The following is an 18,230-nucleotide window of genomic DNA, read 5'->3' on the forward strand; positions in this document are numbered from 1 at the left end:
GACAATAAGAATATTCTGAGTTCTTGTTGGCTATATCGCGCCAAAATACATGTGCTTTCGAGAAGCTTGCAGGCAAAGCAATCTCTCTAGTGAATGTAACTCGTCAAAATACCCAAAATTTGTTCAGCCACAGCACCAAGGGTAACACCATTTTCGAATTCTAAAAACTTACATGGATATTGCTTACAGTGAGCTACACGCCGCTCAATGATTAGGTACCCAACAGTAATGGTTAAAAAGTTAACTGTTCAATATTAGATAACCAGCCTGCCAGTTAGCTTGCCTTAGCTGTATTCTGATGTACTGCACCGCTGACAATGCTGCGCCGAAAAAACGCTGCTCTAACTCAACAAGTCTACTTTTAAAAGTTCTGCAAAGTCTTAGATAAAACATCCTGTATAAAAAATGTCCCTGCATTCACACGGCCCCGTAGAAGAAAGGCACCTTTTTGCCAGAAGAGGTTGAGCACAGCCCCCAAGATGCTGCAGGCCAGCAGGATGCCCACAGTCAGCCAGACTGTGGATGGCGTGTACCAGAGCCTCATCAGTGCTATGCCACCAAAGCCAGCAAACAGTCCCGTGTGGAAGCCGGTCAGGAAAAGGCCCGCATGCTGCACAAGCATGGTGATCAGGCCAAAGAGCAGGCCTGCACCGAGCGAGACGCCTGCGTTTCCCGCCGTCGGCAGCAGGCTTTCCACGGTGCAGATCTTGAACACCACAAAGGCGCCAAAGAGGAAGCCCGTCAGGAACATTACAGCCTTGAAGCAGCGGTAGCCTGGAAAGGCGGAGGGGGGTGGAGGCGTTGTCTGTTATCCAGTGCAAGGTGACAGCAGCAGTCTCTCTTATTCTACACGACTGCGTTGCATCTAGAATAGCATGTAGGGCCACTGCTGATCTTTCAATATTAGTAGACAAATCAGAATCAACTTTGCTAGCACCATAGATGACATGTATTACCCTCAGCATTGAAGCATAACAGCCACAACACACAAGTGGGGTGGCACATACAACCAGAATATATAAAGAAAAGTTCACAGAGCCAAGAAATTTTTATACTATTTGCACTGCGAGAAAATGTGCTCCACTATTATGTCTGGCCAGCCCATGTCAAGTGGATGTTTAATGCCAAACATTGGCATGCAGGCAAATATGTTGAGCTCTTTAAATGCTGCTTTGATTTGGAAATTACAGTAAAGCATTCGGCATTTTGCACAGTAAAGTAGCAAGCAAGTGCCACGGCCTTTTGCAATGAGCCGTGCACTTATTTCGCAAAATGTAGAAGGTACTATATTCTCTCTAGCTGACAATGAAGCTTCACATGCATGTTTCGTTAACTCCGGTGCATAGAATGGCACACAGCTACCCCACAAAGCTGCCCTCTCCACTCTGCTTCCCTTTCGCTGAGCACCTCCTTGGTGAACATGAATGCATGCATGCATGTGAGTGCGTTCAGGCTTTCCTTTTTTCAAATAATTTTTTGCAAAAACTGACAATTTACTATTAGTGCTCGCTTTTTAATGGGTCATAAATTGTCCTACATTTTGCTCCTTATTTTCATAAGCAATATAAAAATGGAAGGTGCAGTACTAAAAGCTGTTTACCAAATTTTTCTCATTTATTACAATTATTTTGTGGCACAAATTATCTCCTGTGCAGCACTTCTATGTTTGGTCAAGGCGTGTCTCTTTGTTTCTGTTTGCACACTGCAAAAACATTAATTCTATCACAGCGACCAACTTAGACCCACAAGAACCCTGAAGTAGGATGCTGTTAGTGAGGGTAGCACTACTTTGGTTTTGGAATCTCACTTCTAAAACTTTCTTTTAAAGTTTGACCTCAAATTTAGCCACTTCATGATCAACAAGCATTAAAGAGACAGTGAGGAGAGCTCTATTAATATTTTTTTTACAGCAAAATCCGATAGTTCGGCATTTCATGGTTTTGTTGCCACTTGGCCGGCAGCGAAAGATGCATTTATTTCTAAGAAATTTGGATTCGAAGTTGAAAAAGTTTTTCCCGCCGCTCTGATTCAAATTTGGGATTCTCTTATGATGACACAGGACTAAGCGACATGAAACATGACGTGCACATGACGTAACGCAGACTCCGTGATTTCTGGCAGCCAGCAGTGCGGCCTGGCAGCAGCCGGAAAGAAAGCTACCGCCGGCCGCACGATGAAGTCATCTATCGGCTATTGCGGCCATCGCTACCGTCGCTTCGTTTATGTTTGCACCGGCGTTTTGCCCGAGTTACGATGGATCCCGTTCTCGAAGTCGTAAACGAAGTTCTAGCAAATAGACACCTTTAGCATACCGTGTACCTTGTTACCGTTAGCGGAATACCGGGAGCCCGCCTACCCCCGGTGAGCAGGCGCTGATTGGTCCTGATGCTGCAGGCGCACGCGTAGCCGCCGGGTACGTGGCGCCATCTGGCGACGCCAAGGAGATTTGCGCATGCATTGGCTGCGCCTCAGTGATTTGTAGCCTCTCGTGGTCTAGTGTTGCTAGAACCATTGGTTCTAGCAACACTGTTTTGTCCTATGACCTCATCACGCTTGTACTTGCGAGTTTGGCCTGTGGCGGCGATACCTGTATTTTGGTTCTTGCTCTTTGCTACGTTACAAGAGCTTTGTTGTCAGTATGAGTGGCGTTTTTGTAATCAGGAGCTGGTATTCTGTCGATACAAGCCAACTTCAATTTCTCCTCAGTGTCCCTTTAAATGAACATTAAAATCCAGCAAACATTTGTAATTTCATGCGATGTCTTCAGCTTGTGCACAGGAAAACTATGTTGTCTAGAAGAAAATTTTCAGGTAGAATGTAAGTTTAGCCCAGTTCTTAGGAAATCTGCATGGGGTGCAAGAACTGGGTAACAAAAGGCCTTCTTAAACACTGGTATTGACTCAAAGTCAAAAGCAATAAATCAATGATATACATCCTACCTACTCCCTTGAACACGAGGTAATGTTTTTCACTTGGAAAATTCCTATAAGCTTAATAAATATATCCGTCAGGTAATGCAATTGTAGCGGAGAGTACATAGGAGCCAAGGTTTTTTTGCCATTTTTTGGGGGGAGGGGTTCAGGCCTGAAGTTTAAGCAACTTAATCAGGCAAAAAGTGAAAACCCATAGCACAGTACACCAGAAACTCACCATAGAGCGTGTAGACAACGCCAAATACCATGAACATGCCACACAGGATGGCAAGCGGAATGTCGTAGTCAAAGGAGAATTCCTCGCAGTCCAAAATTTCAGACGAGTTTGCATCTCGCCCGTGGTCGAAGAATTGGTCCTGCATCGCTATGCTGAAGGGGCACTGGAACAAGGGAAGGCATCCATCAGCGCATCACGAGCTGTTCATTAAATTGCATGCAACGTTTCTTTTTTCTTTCATTCTTCCAAGTCATGAGCATCTTCAAATGATGTGCATGTCAGGAGTGAGACACATGATCTCAAACATGCAGAATTAAGCAAGAAAGGGAAACAAAGGTGCCTCACATCTTTATGAACAATAAGCCCCACTTGCTTACATTTTTCTATAATTTGCGTATGTACTCATTTAAATCCTACTTCTATGTAATGTGTAAAAAGCTCTTTGTGGTCTATGACACAATTGAAAGATTATGCTACTCTTTCGCTGAATCAAAGGCTTCCAACTACAGACTTCTCCTTTCTCTTTGTGTCGCTATTCTTAGCTTACATGATGGCATAATAAAAATAAACAGAACCAATGGACACAACTGATTCCTTCATCTATATTCACCTGCACCTCAACAAAACACTGCTACTCTCGATACAAACATGCATGCCTAATAAAATGGAACATAGCCTCATAAAAGGGTGCACTGTACGGGGAAAAGCTAAGACAATACTGCCCTTGGCAGCTATGCAAGGTTTGCAGGAATTGTTCACATACGTTGATTAATCATCTAAGGCTAAGTGCTGGACCTACTGGTCACCAAGTACAGAAATGAAAATTATCACTTCTTACATTCCAGCGAGTGGAAGGATGTATTGCAGTGCACAACTGTTCACAGATACGTATTTGCACACTGATAGGTTCTTTAATAATGCATGTAAGACACCATGATTAGGGTAACCGCCAGCAATGGTTTGCATATTCTAAGCGGCCATTACATTTGGCAGTACCATGAAAACAGATAACAGCAGGCGCCCACCAGCAGAATGCAATGCTCGAACAAGATCCTTATCTGGCAAACTATCTGATTTTCGCATACTTCCTTTTTTACCACGCAAAAGTTGTATGCAATCCATGGTTATGGAACATTATTGAAATTGCTGACACAGTTTTTCGTTCATGGTACAACTTTGCAAGAAAACTTCCTTCCATGTCTGCATCATTCATTTTGATCTTATAAACTGAACTGATTAAATGTAGACAACTCCCCTACTTGCATAAGGCAACAATACCTTTTTGTGTTGGCAACACAACCTCCTAACCCCCCGCCTATACTTCCCTATTTTTCGTTTAGAAAGTTTTATTTGTTGAATTCAAGTGGGTGCACACAAGCTATGCTGACTAGGCAAGAAATATTATGATAATTTTAAACACTGCATCAAAACATTGATAGTGACAATCATAGGTGCCGACTGGGAGGGGGCACGCTCGAAACAGTAATGGGGCCAGTGGGCAGCACGTCTTCTTTCATACGATTTTGGACAAACCGATTAAATAACTTCAGTTGCCTAAAAGTAGAAAGAACATAGCCTTAAGCACCGCCTTAAACAGCTGTGGTTACATAAATTTGACTCCCGCTGACAAAAGAGAATTATGACAACAATAAGGGATTTAGATCCAGTTCACCGTCAAGAGATCTCACTGGCAAACAGGAGCTTTTCGAATGTCTCCTGTTCCAAGTCTATAGGCAGAATGAAATGAATGCCCACTTGTAAGCGCAGGTTTTTCTTTGGTGCACAGTCTTTACTAAGTCTTCGAACCCATCCCCAAGCATCCAAATTATGTTATGACCCAAAACATCAACTAAGAACGCACTTTTCAAAATAAGCCTTGTAATTCCGCCTTTTGCTTTTTGCATGAACAGCGCCTCACAACACTAGTTTTGCCATTTTTTCCTGTTCTTTAATCTCAGCAAAGGCTTGCTCTCAGGGACAAGGCAGACATACCGTGCAACCTGACCTCGACAGGTTGAAGCTGCAAACTTTATCCAAAAGAAATTCATGGACATCATGGCATTATGTAAGGATTACAAAAGTTTCTTTATGGATGAATCAAAAGCCCCAATCATGTTGGCTGCACTGCCATAGGAGAGATCCTGCAGTCGATCAGAGGAATAAACCCAAATGCATCTACTTTCTCAGCCAAACTTTTTGGGTTGCTAACAACTGTAAACCATACATAGCCCAATGTAAATAATGAAAATCAGCTGTGTTTACTGACTCGCTCAGTCCTGTGTTTTCTCTGAACCATGTTACTTCCTGGAGCCACCGCTTGTTACCTTGCTATGTAGAAAGGTTATTCATGCCTAGAAAAGTCACCTAATAATTCTACTTTGCTGGGTTCTGAGCCACATTCAAACAGCCAGCAACGATGAAGCCGACTGAGCCACTAGTGCCTGTGTGAATAGGGCAGTCGACATCAACAAGATCCTGGCCAGAGACTACACATCATCCTTGTGAAAGCAAATAAAATATTTATGGCAAAAGGAGTGGGACTCCGAGCTCCATAATGAACTCCACAGCATTAAACCGATCTTGAACGAATGGCAGAATGACACTGGTAGTTCGTTTACATTTCTGAAAGATGAAGAGTTTATAACAAATGTTTTAACTGTTAGCTTATTATTGAAATATTTCTATTGCCCAGTCGTTTTCTACATTACAAATGATTATGGTTTATGTGGCTTTAACGTCCCAAAGCGAACAGGCTATGAGGGATCGATGCGTAGTGAAGGGCTCCGGAAATTTCAACCATCTGGGGTTCTTTAACGTGCACTGACAACGCACAGTACACGGGACTCTAGAATTTCGCCTCCATCGAAATTAGACCGTCGCAGCTGGGATCGAACCCGCGTCTTTCGGGTCAGCAGCCGAGCTAAGCACCATAATCACTGAGCCACCGCGAGTAGTTTGTAATGAGTTTATAATATTTTAATTGCTAGCTTGTGAAAATTTTTGTGCTGTCCAGTGTTTTCTCTCACTTCGACTAAGGGTGTTATGAATGACTGCCAAGAGTTTACGTATTTTTCAGTTTCTTTTGCTCATTTATTTATTTAGTACCTTAAGAACCATGGGGTCATTCTTTATAGCATATTTGCTCGACAGCCTCACTACGTGTGTGTGTCTTACCAAGGTGCATGTGGGGAGGGGGGAACAAATGAAGAAGAGAGAAGGTGCTAATTGGGCCCCAGCCTCCCATGGCAGATTGAAAACTTGGTCCATATGGTGACAACATTTAGCGCATCAGAAAATAGGCATGAAGCTTAAAGCTCTAGACCTCCTTCACCCTGCAACGTCACGAAGATGTGGTGGCGCTGGTATCAGTAGCGACTTTCGCGCGGTAGGCAAAACAGGTTCCACCTGCCCGTGCCTACCGCAGCTGCCACACCCACCAGCGGCTGCAACATGCCTGCGCACTGCAGAAGCAGCATGTACTGACCAGCTGCGTCACTGTTGGGTCCGCGTAGTATCATAAAACGGAAAATTAGATTAGCCTTAATAGGCTTCTCGCAAATAAATACCTCATTAGGAAATGGGCCGCTGCAGTAAAAGCGTGAAGTCCGGGTGTCGACCGGGGCTGCCAGTCAACATACTTCATAGCAATGGAATTGCTGTGCTCATTCACCTGAACAATGGCATGGTACGCTTAAAATTGCGCAAGGAAAAAAGAAGCATGTATGTAGCTGCACACGTATTTATCACCCTGAGCTGGTGTGCACATGCGCCGGCAGGGTCACTCGCCACCAAGGAGTGCGTTATTTTGTTGATAGCACAGCATGTTTTAACGTGTGTAGAAGTTATACGAACATATCATGGCGCGTTTCAGGGTATTTAATATATACTTGAAGCTATTTCTTAACATGACCAACATAATTATTCGATTCTAGTAGAAAGAAGTCTGGTAAGTTGTGACAATCTTGCGCGGTCATGTTGGCATGCTTCAAACAGCGTACTTTAAGTGTGCTAAAAGCCACGTGCTTTTCATTGCATCATGCATATGTCATAAGCTGTTTCATGAAGTAGTACATGATCACAAAGCCTGTTTGGAAAGAAGCAACCGCAGGCGGGCTACCAACAGAGGCACGTAGCGAGATCAACAGGGGATGAGTCAATGAAAAGTGTTTTCTTTATTGATGCATGAGATATGTAACCAAATTTGGTGCAAATATGAAATTCCTCTGCTAATTTCAGTAATGCATTTTATTTTCAGCTATACCTGGTACAGTTCTTGGGTAATTATAACTAACACCCTCGTCAAGTCACCCCAGGTCTTGAACAATTAAGTAGAAAGTGCAGAATTCTTTTATGCCAGCATGTTCCCAAAGCCCTGTTCTCTACGATGGCGGTATTACTTCTTTTTTTTTTTTTTAGATTCTCAGTACTTATGCATGCATAGTCACATGAAAACTTTTCTTACAAAAATAACTAACGTACTACTGCTCCTGTAGGAAAAAAATCGAGAGATTTATTGCACTCCTCAATGTCTCTGGAATCATTCGTGACAAATAAAATCAATCTATTTCCATTCGTTACAAATTTACGAAGGGGTGAGTGATGCCAATCGCAGAAAATGTGGTAGATCACAAAAACAAACATTTAAGTTTATTCCCTCGTTTATGGCCTCTTTGCTTTCGCTTCGGTCAAAGAAATGCGGCAATGAAATCAACGAAACCTCTGATCCCTCTTCTTCGTAGTGATGCTACCACTGTGGTGCTCCGTCGTCGGAAACCCGCAGAATTCGCGACGTGCCGGGACCATCAGAAACCCCATTACCTCATAATTTTTGACAACAGATCTAAAAACCGTAATTTTATGAATTTCTACTGTATATTTTGCTATAATTTTTCGTAACCAAACAGAAGTCCTAGGGCTGGGAAAGAATACAATTTCAGGAATCCAAACTTTTCAGCAAATCGACCAGTTTAATGCGAGAAGGCCTGGCTGGTGCCTGATAGCGGTTACGCGAGACGGATAAGGTCAGGACACGATCGACGCTGTCCCCACTTTTCGCACTGCGCGACACGTGTCAACAGACAGTGAGCGCACGTCGGCTCTGCCGAAAAAACGCCAGTGCTTCCCTCACTACTGCCCCGAGGTAAAACCATTCTGTCTAGTGCAGAGTGTCAAAAACGTATTATTTTATTCAATGCTTAGGGTAGAAACCAACGCCAGAAACACTTTCTAGCCATAATACTGTGGCGAAATACGCCGTACATGGCCAACGCGATCCCGTGTACTTCGAGGAATACTAAGTTGAAAGCATCAACCATTGCTCTGATTATCAGAAACTCAAAACGCGCCTACAAGCCTTGAAAACCGGCGCTGCACCACCTCAACTCGACGCCACTCCCTGGCCTCTTGCCTAACGTGAGCCCACTAGCGAGTGCAGCGCCACCTCGCTTGTTTGCAAACATGGAGGAGGTCTATATATAGGAACAAAGGATAGTAACCAAGCAAGTGGCAGCCATCTAGAACTCTTCAATGCAGTATTCTCACTTCGTCCTATACATTTACCTTCGACTCTTTGTTGATACCTTTCCCATGAATGCCAGCCACCAATTACTATACCGACTTGTGACATTAAGCATCAAACTGCCAGACAAAAGGAGTGCTTTTAGTGGAGCTCGCCGGTTACACACCTGCTACGAGGATGCAGCTTTGGCACACAGTCGATTGGCAGCAACGCTGATAGGCGGATCAAGCTTGCTCAAAAGCTCGTAGGTGCGGGCTCGTAGCAGGCAAGGATCATGCCTGCTCCGGAGGCCCCGATGCCTGCACAGAGAAATATGAACACTGTAGTGAGACACAGCAGTCAACAACAAAGAAAAGGCGAACGTGTATGGCTGTACTAAAGCACATGTCAAACAGAGCCACCGATAAGGTTATTAAGAGACTAGACAGAACAGAAAGCTGAAACGGAATAGAAATAGATGAAGGGCTTACACGCCGGGATCACGTGCGGCCGCAACCGCTGCGCATGCTGATTCACCAGACCGTAAGTATGCGATAGGTATACGCATGATTTGCTCACACCAGCTGCCTGCAGTGACGGGCCACACGACAGGCGTGTCCAATGGAAAACCGCGCAAAATATCCTGGCATTTACACTCGATCGGTGGAAGCGTTCGGGTTACAGGTAAAATATGAGCGCGAAGCATGTGCGTGCTATCCATCACGGGTAAGCTGTGTGACGGGTGCCGAGCAGATGGGCTTGCGTGCGAATGCGACAAACGAACGCAGCGGTTAATTCAGTCAGAAGAATGTCGCTGCAACGTCGCAGGTGGTTGCAATGACGGCAGACGGAAGTGGCGTCATGTACGCTGTTTTCCAGCAGATTATTTATCGTTACACTGCTGCTATCTCGTGCACGGGAGGCTCGCGCCAGGTACAAAAACGCGGATGAAATGTCGACCCAAGGGAACCCGCGAAGAGGCGACCCAAGCAGGGGTGGAGTATGTATGTGTGGAAAGGAGGAGGAGGGGGAGAGGGGGGGGGGCACCACTTTCTCCAAAAGTTGGCAATAAATCCGCTCCCGGACACAAGCACGGACACTTAGTTGGATGCAGTTTTAGTCGTTCCTCGAACTACTACAACCTCGTGCATTCAAGCGGAACACGACTTTCGCGCACCTAGAGAAGCTAAGAATTTATACGACTCTGTGAGGACAAGGACTCCGAGCGCTTTGCGTTGTGCCATAAAAGCGAAACTTTGTCTGCGCTTACGTACTTGGTGCAGATCAACGCCGACCACCCCCGACCCCGAACTATCGGCTTCTCCTAACAGCAAGCATGCTCAAGGAGGAGCCAGCCTCGCAGGCGCAAGCACTCGCGTCGAAATGAGGGCGGGGCTCGCGCACCAAAGTGGAAATGAGGAAAGCGAATGAAGCCCCTCACAAGCAGCGAAACAAACCACAGCGAGGAATCTCATAGGTCGAGCAGTAATCTCGAGGGCTCTGAAAGAGTCTCGAAAACGACTAGGGGGAAATGCACGAGGATGCCGAGTGCTACATGACCGTCCATTACACAAATAAAGAAAAAGAAAAAAAGAAAGACAGTCTGGTATTTGTCCCACACGCTGCTGCATTCTCCGAATTCATTTTCCCCCGTTAGACTGATGGAAATGTGCGCGTTTTAATTAATCTCTCCCACCACGCTTATCCGGCGCGTTGCGAAAGTCAGTCGCCCCACGTGACCGGGGTCGGAAAACTCTACAACAGTAAAGAGAGCTGTTTGCTTGCAATCAACAAGAAGAACAACACACGAGAAAGAAAGGAGGAGCGAAGAACAAAAATTAAGGAGAAAAGTTAGCTAGCACGCGCCCGCATAGCGCGAGAGGCGGTTGGGTTTCGGACACAGCCCGAAACCTTAGAGCGATCCCAAGAACGAACAAAGGGAAAAGACGCACAAAAAGAAATCCAAGTATGCAGCACAGCTCGCGGCGCGTCAGGCGTGCACGTGTGTCCCAGCGTCGCCGTCGGCGAACGAGCGAGTTTCGCGTTGCGCGATCAACCCTTTTCTCTCTCTCTTTCTCTCTCCTCCTCCTCCTCCGCCGGGGCGTCGACGGCGTCCTTTTCTTCTCTCCGCCGAGACGCGCACACAAGTCGGGGCGGTACGCACTGCCGTCGCCGTCGGGCGGGAGACGTCGCCAACCGCGTCGCGCCTCGCCCCGTATATACGCTGCTCGAGACGAGTGCCGCTCGTAAAGCGGGTCAACGACTGCTTCGCGCAAACGAGCCAGCGAGAACTCTCCAAACCCGCGGCTGCCTCGCCCGCCGGTTGAAATGCGCCGCGGCCGACGGTAGTAGTAAACCGACGGAACCACGGTTAAAACCGAGGAGAGTGCGGGGAACTGCAGACTCCATTTAATACAATTACGTTTAAACTACCCTCTGGTCGAAAGCGTAGTTACAGCCATCGCAATCAACAACTTCGCCATGCTCCTCTCCTTCCAGTATTCGATTTATTATTTACTCGCGAGAAATTTTCCTATGAATTCCATCCCACAGAAATCAGATCACCAGGGCGGGAAATGGATTGGTAAGAGGCGGCACTGGGGATCGAATCCAGCATCTCCCGCATACGAGGCGGACGCTCAAACCAGTAAAGGTCATCACTGCTAAGGAAGGCATGCTTTGGGCAATTAAACAAAAACAAAAGCCGCCGCGGTGGCTCAGCGGTTATGGTGCTCGGCTGCTGACCCGAAAGACGCGGGTTCGATCCCGGCCGCGGCGGCTAGAATTTCTTTGGAGGAGAAATTCTAGAGGCCCGTGTACTGTGCGGTGTCAGTGCACGTTAAAGAACCCCAGGTGGTCGAAATTTCCGGAGCCCTCCACTACGGCGTCTCTCATAGCCTTAGTCACTTTGGGACGTTAAACCCCACAAAAACCAAACCAAAAACAAAAGCTCTGCGCGAGGCGGACGGCGTTCCAACAACCCCATGGAACAAAGTCTAAACGCCTGGGCCTATATGTGCTCTTCAAAAGTTCAGTGTATCGCTGCGCAAACTTCCGGGCGAAACGAGCATCGTGTTACGCAACAGAGCAAAAGAAGTGACCTTCAATCATCCTTCCCTCAGTTCTCAGTCCCTTCCCCCCTCTCCCCTTTCGGTCGGCAGTGGCACTATACATGCACACGGACTCGCAGAAGACGCTCGAACACGACATCCATAACGGTGAGTGAAAGGGGTGCGTGCGAGACGGAAGGACCGAACAGACCGTTACAATCTAATCGTCTTCGCACGCGGCGCAAATGAAACACAGTTGTGGCGGAAGACGGAAAGGGGGGGGGGGGAGTTTGCGATCCGTCAGGGCTACGTGACCGTCCCCTGAGCAACACACACACAGCAGCAACGGCGGCCGGAAGAAACGAGAGTCGGCGGCAGTCTTGACGCGAACCCGAACTCCAGGCATAGAGTTAAACGCACCCCGGCCTCCTGCCCGAACCCCGCTCGTTCGGCAGAGGAAGCACCAAAGATAACGCTCAGGAGAACGGCGGGCAGAACGGGGAAGCAGAGCAGGAGCACCAGGCAGCCGTCTTCGCCGCAAAGGCGCGGTAGATGCCGGCGGCGGCGGCTGATGGGAGGGCGGAAGCCGCGGGCTCTGAGGAGACTAATTCGCCGGTTCTCGCGCACTTTTCACCGGCGTAGAAGTAGCGCGGTACGGCGTGGAACGTGTTGCCGACACCGACGCGTGGTGTGAGGTGAATGTATCAGGGACAAAGTCTCCAGGACGTTCGGAAAGCGATGTATACGCCCAGAGCTATCGCAACATTTCACTACCACACATTAAAAAAAGAGTTTATTTCCACCTCGACAAGCGTGTCATGATCCCGCAGCTGATAGAGCTTTCGGCCTCGACCGTTTGCGGCTCGTACGTCCTATAGACTTTTGCCGCCGACTGTACATATGAACGAGGCTTGTCCCGCGTACATGCACACTCTTACACAGGTATTATTTATCCCTACACGTAACGGAGAGGAGGAAGAACTGAGAGGGGAGGCGGTCGTCCTTCTGCAACTTTTCATTTGCCCGATGCCGGCGAAGGTGCATATAGCAGGGTGTCGACCCAAAAGTAGCCGGATAGCTTTCAAGCCATGAGCATTTCTTCCACAGTCTCTGCCCAGCTCCGTTCAAAGCTAGTGCGCATGTATACACGTAAATCTTTTCCTTGCAATTCCGCGCGCACATACGCGCTCAACAGACGGTGTGCAAACGCCGGTGCCACCGCTCCGGTTGCTCACGGCGTCCCTCACGGCGGTGAGAAAAGACAGGCTGCGCGCACGACGCGGTGTCGGCGGCGGGTGCGCAAACGGTCGCACGCGTTTAAGCTTTCCCAACATTTCGGCCTGATCGGGTTTCGCAAGGCCCAAGCCCGCTCCGCGACACAGGGACAGCTTCCCCCTCCTCGCCTTGCTTCCTTTTTCCAACGCCGCGGTCGCCGCGACTCCAGCTGCTGCCGCCGACCGCGCAAGTGCTTGAGATGTCGCTCAGTTTTATTTTTTTGTCCCCCTAATTCAATCTCCGCTCGGTTCTAGAGCGTTTGTTCGCTTGCAGAAACGGGCCACGCATACGTCAGCCTACACGACGCGACCTCCACCTTCGGTGAGGTCTCTATTTCGCAACATGGACGCCAGAGGCCGTCAGCCCGTGCGACTTCGCAATAAGAACGCGTCAAGGACCGCCGCAGACTCGCAAAATGTCCCCATTTACACCTGTATATAGTGAAGCGAACATATCCCGAAGCGTATATTTCAAGGCTATCACTTCTCGAGTAGAAGTTCGCCCGCAGAGGTGAGTGTCACAGAATGCAAGTGGATAAGAGCGGACAGTGGCGAAACATCGAGGACAAAGACCTCATCCCACAGGAGCGCATGTCTTCATGCAGACGTCGCGCGTAAAAAAAAAAAAAAAAAAAAGTCGCTGATGCAATAACCTCTGAATCAGCCCAAAAGCGTCGGAACAGCGACGTCAGTAATGGACGGCGCCATACCAGTAAACGCACTTTATATAGCACCCATGCGCAGGACGTATGCTGACGCAGCACACAAAGAGTCGTAAAAGATAGAAGGCGCGACGTTAAGACGCGCGTGCTTGTAGTTTTGGCAAACGCCAAAATGTTACGGCGGATTTGTCCAGTGCACGCCGCCCCCAGTAACCCGGCGCGCTGCTTAGGCTTAATATGTATGCAGGAGTGGGAAGGAGAATGTAGCGAATAATCAAATCGCAAAGCCTACACGCGCGAATATTTCTCCAGGGGGCCACGGATCGCAACGGGCGCCGTTCCGAGTCGACTCCGGAATATTTCGAGACCACCATTCGCAGCTATGCGCAGCACGCCCGCCAAAACGTTACCATATTTGCTAGGTCTCCGTTAGACCTAGTTTCCATCGAAACTACCTCGCTGCGTGTTCCGGGAACGCGAACGAAGATAAACGGAACGTCCAGGCGGAATAGTGTTCCGGCTAAAAACTGCAGAAAGATGACGACTACGACAGTATTACGTACAAATGCCACGTCACACTGCGCAAACTTTTTCTCCGCATTGCAGCCAAGTTCTGTGGAGAAGCACCGTCAAAAAAGAAGAGATGCAAGAGGAAGAGGTACACATTACGGACAAATGACGTCCATAATTGACTGCGACAGTCAGAGAAAGCGCGCGAACGTTGCTGGAAAGAGGGAGCGAGAGAGAAATAGAAAGGTACAAAAGAAAAAAATCAAAGCGAAGGAAGGAGAGAGAGAAGGGAAGCGCGCCGACGCGAATGACGCGAAGGCCACTTAGGGCCGTCGCCGGGCGTGAGCGAAGCCCCACTCAGCCCCGCCACGGCCGTCATCGGGGCGCCGATCACGTCGACGGCCCGTCGCCGCAGCCGCAGCGGTGCTTGTGGTCGAACCCGGTGCGAAGCCGCGCCGCCGCATACGCACGGTGCACTCCCCCCTATCCCGCCCAGCAATTGATGCCGTGAATTCAATTACGCGGTCAGCGCCGTCGGCTGCTGCTGCTTGCACATTCACGTCGCATGCACCGCTCCGGCTTTCTGAGGAGTGCGTTGTGTGGCGAGGCAGGCGTCTTTTCTTTTCCTCCTTCTTCTGGAGCAGTGCATGCATAGTAGCGGAGCTCTGTATAGGCGGTCGAATTTGTCTGGAGTGCCCTTCGCATTTGGCTGCCGTGTTCAGCTGCTGAAGAGTTCGAAAAGAAGTGGTCGTTGAGATTTTCTTTCTTTTTTTTCGGCGCTGTAAGAGAACGACTGCCCTTTCTTCATTGCATCCCCTCTGTTCTTCTGATGGGATATAACCTTACTTTTCTACCCACTCCTGAGCAGTGCCCATAGGCTTAAGATCGCTTAAGTGGCGGTTAATTAGTTTACTAAATTATGCACACGGTTTTTTATTATTATGTTTAGACGTTTTTTCACTTAACACAGCGATCGACGAGTGCATGCAGTGATGTTGAATCGCACAGCAACAACTGCGCAGTACATCCGTGATATAGGGCTTCACGGAATACGATACGATTCGCATAGTACACAGGCAGCCAACCGAGAGTCTCGGCAAGAAAGGAACAGACCTAGTTTAAGGATGAGGCAAAGACCGTCCGTCCAGCAGGCCACGACTGAACGGTGATCGTTCTTTCTAACTTTCAACGGCCCGCCGGGCACAAAGCTCTGTTTGATCGCCATTACGAGCATAAAAGAATGACAAAGGAAGAGGGAAGCAAAGATGGTCAACAGTTAACACGTTTTCATGTGACGAGGCTGGCTATTAGGCGTATACGCCGCAGTGGAGTGCTCGGATTAACTTCGGCCATCGACAACGGGGCCGCCGCTCCTGCTCATGGGCGAAACCCCGTGACCACTGAGACACCACGGAGTGTACGAAAGAAGATGAAAAGCTAACTGCCTCAAACCTGGTGGGAAACGCGAACCCAGTCATAACAGTTCGCGTACGCCGGGGCCTCGGACCCTGCTGGTTCATAACTATACTTCCCGGGACGGCGCTCTCGTGAAGACGAGTCATGACGCTGGTTTGATGCAGACAGACTGACTGGACAGTGAGCATCAACCTGCATTACTATGCCGTGCCTGCCAAGTGAAACGGGACGCCTTTCGTTACGTAACACACGCGTACCGGACGCGAAAAAGAACACCGAGGTGGTTCCCACGCTGCCCCCCGCCCTCCAAAGCCTGCGGCCGCTTCCAGCGATGTGGCTGCAGCACAAGTGCACGCTATCAGAACTCTGCATACAGATGGCCGACGTCCACGAAAGCAGCCGTCACACAGGGGGCTCTGTCGCCACGACCAGTCCCCCTTTGTCCTCTGCACGAAGATAACGAGCGGGCAGGGAGAGGATTTCAACTCATCCTTATTACAGGCGTTTTCCTTTTTTGCCAACACCGCGGGCGACGGAGCCATCTCTCGAGATAAGCTTCTCTTGAAGGCGGGGCGCATAAGCGATGGACAACAGCAGCACTTTCGGAGTCGCCAGGCGGAGCGGTATCGGATGCAAAGCATCTATACATGACTGCCATCAGGCGTATACAGTGGAGAGCGCACTGATGTGTATATATACACGACTGGTCCAGCAGTGGTTCACCTCGTGCATATGCTAAACACCGCCGTCGACAGAGAATATCTTAATAGCAGCGTGTGCGCCCGGGGCTGCATGCAGCCAAGGCCACCCTGACCTCTGCTACGGCTTAATTTTCTTTACACTAACACGCAGCCAGCGGGATTCGCGATGGATGAAAAGAAGGAAATATAGACAACGACCGTCCGTGCCCTCTCAACGCAACGTAGTCGTTCGTGTACGGGCAGCTGTATATAGGTGAAACCAGGCTCGTTAGATCCGACTCACGGCCGGCCGCAGCAAATAACACCGGTGCACTCGGCGGCAGCGCCATATATCGACGCCTGCCCTTCCTGCAATGTTAATCGACAGCGCTTTCAGACACCAACGCAGTGCCGAACGCGATAGGACACACCCAGGGGCTATAGTATCTATGGGAGGGCGTCCATACACTTGCCGTCCTTTGCACTAGTTATAACCGCCACACACGCGGCCTCGCAATAATCCAACGTTCACCCTGCAGAAAAGAAAAACGAAAGAAAAGGCGCGACCAATGACAGCGCGCTGCAGCTGCCCACTTCCTCGATTGCTGTTTCGCAAGAGACGACCGAGCCCCGCACAGCAACGCGCGATCGATGGCAACAGAGCGCGCGCGCCGGGAAGAAACCGAAGCCGTCCACTGAAGCCATCATCCGATCAGCCCGACAGAGAGAGAGACAGAGACAATCAGACCACGAGCGTCTCGCCGTTTCCGCGAAACTGAGCATCTGGGCCGCTGCATCGCGATATTATGCGAAAACCGTTACTGCTGATACAGCGCTGATACTTTATACTCAGTATGTGTGTGTCCCGTTTCTTCCCGGACTGCCTTTGTTTGCCGCGAGCGTGCCTGTATCGCACAGCAGTGAAAATGGTATTTGACTGTCTTCGTGTGTCGCGCAGAGCAGTCAGGATGATATATAGAGCGCGCCCTGTAGCACACCGTTCCCCATTGTTCTCGGCACAACGTTGTCCCTCTCGGCCTGTGAGATGAGGGCGACTGCGTTCCCCTTGAGGTCGCTACCAGCCAGCGCCGCCAATGATGACGCCGCTTTACGTATGCGGCTGCTGTTCGCACGCTCGCTTGCGCGAACGGCACAGCGGCGAAAGACAACGCATCCGAGTGTATGCGTAATCTCTCCGTCGGCGAAGTCTGACGCAGCGGCGAGGAAGTATGAGATATGCGCTCACTGCCGCGCCAGAGTGCGCGTCCCTCGGGAGGGGCTGGGCCAGCCTAAGCGAAATAATACATGCGATACGGTGGAGACAACCGGCGCACGCGTGTTGCCGTCACGCGGCATTAGGTCGCACGCTGCCTGCCACACGGACTCGCACGGTAGATGGGTAGAAAGAAAGAAAGAATAATGGAAACGAGGAGGGACGAAACATATCGGCCGAAGCGACCGAAAGGAAGTCGAAAGGGTTCGCACTAGACGTGACCGGAGTGCAGATCATTTTTCTTTTTGTTACGCTGCGTGCATTCCGAGTTGCAAAAAAGCAATGAAGGGGGGCGATCGAAGGTAAAGCGTCGGTGGCTGTAACACGGCGCGTTTCCAGGAGGTGCGAACGGAAGCCGAGAAAATGAGGGCCGATCGCGGCGTTCGATATAATACGCCGATAAAAAAAAAGGGGGCGCCGAGGCAACCGAGCGAACGGGGACGGAAAGTTCCGCGAAATTTACAAAACCACTTTCCGCTCCTGCCATATACGTATCGAGCCCCATCGAGGTTCGCGCGGCCTCGATATAGGGCGCCAATCAATTAGCGCCGGGAACTTTTTTTTTCTCCCCATTTTTTCCGCGCTTAGTAGCCACGCTTTTTCTGCCAAGAAAGCAACGCGAAGGACAGCTATGCCGCGCCCCGTAACGAAGCACACTTTATAAACACGAATAGGGAAGTAAAAAGGGAGTGAAATATACTCCAGTGAACTACCTTTT

General features: G+C 49.2%; 1 protein-coding gene across 7 annotated transcripts in view; it reads right to left on the reverse strand.

Annotated features, from left to right (window-relative positions):
• LOC149342179 (transmembrane protein 198) overlaps positions 1–18,230 on the reverse strand; it is a 97,948-nt gene that overhangs the window by 4,694 nt on the left and 75,024 nt on the right. For 5 of the 7 annotated variants that reach the window (XM_089544448.1, XM_089544449.1, XM_089544452.1 and 2 more), the window contains exons 2-4: positions 8,835–8,967; positions 3,151–3,313; positions 445–774 (exon numbers count right to left, since the gene is read on the reverse strand). In XM_089544448.1, the coding sequence (XP_089400574.1) occupies positions 445–774; positions 3,151–3,295 (475 nt within the window). In that variant the 5' untranslated portion in view covers positions 3,296–3,313; positions 8,835–8,967. Of the gene's footprint in view, positions 1–444; positions 775–3,150; positions 3,314–6,716; positions 6,821–8,834; positions 8,968–9,138; positions 9,163–18,230 lie in introns of those variants that run through there. The other 2 variants (XM_089544453.1, XM_089544451.1) reach the window with 2 other exon arrangements.

This window comes from Amblyomma mixtum, chromosome 5 (assembly GCF_055824585.1).
Source record: "Amblyomma mixtum isolate Tamu chromosome 5, ASM5582458v1, whole genome shotgun sequence".
Taxonomy (NCBI): domain Eukaryota; kingdom Metazoa; phylum Arthropoda; class Arachnida; order Ixodida; family Ixodidae; genus Amblyomma; species Amblyomma mixtum.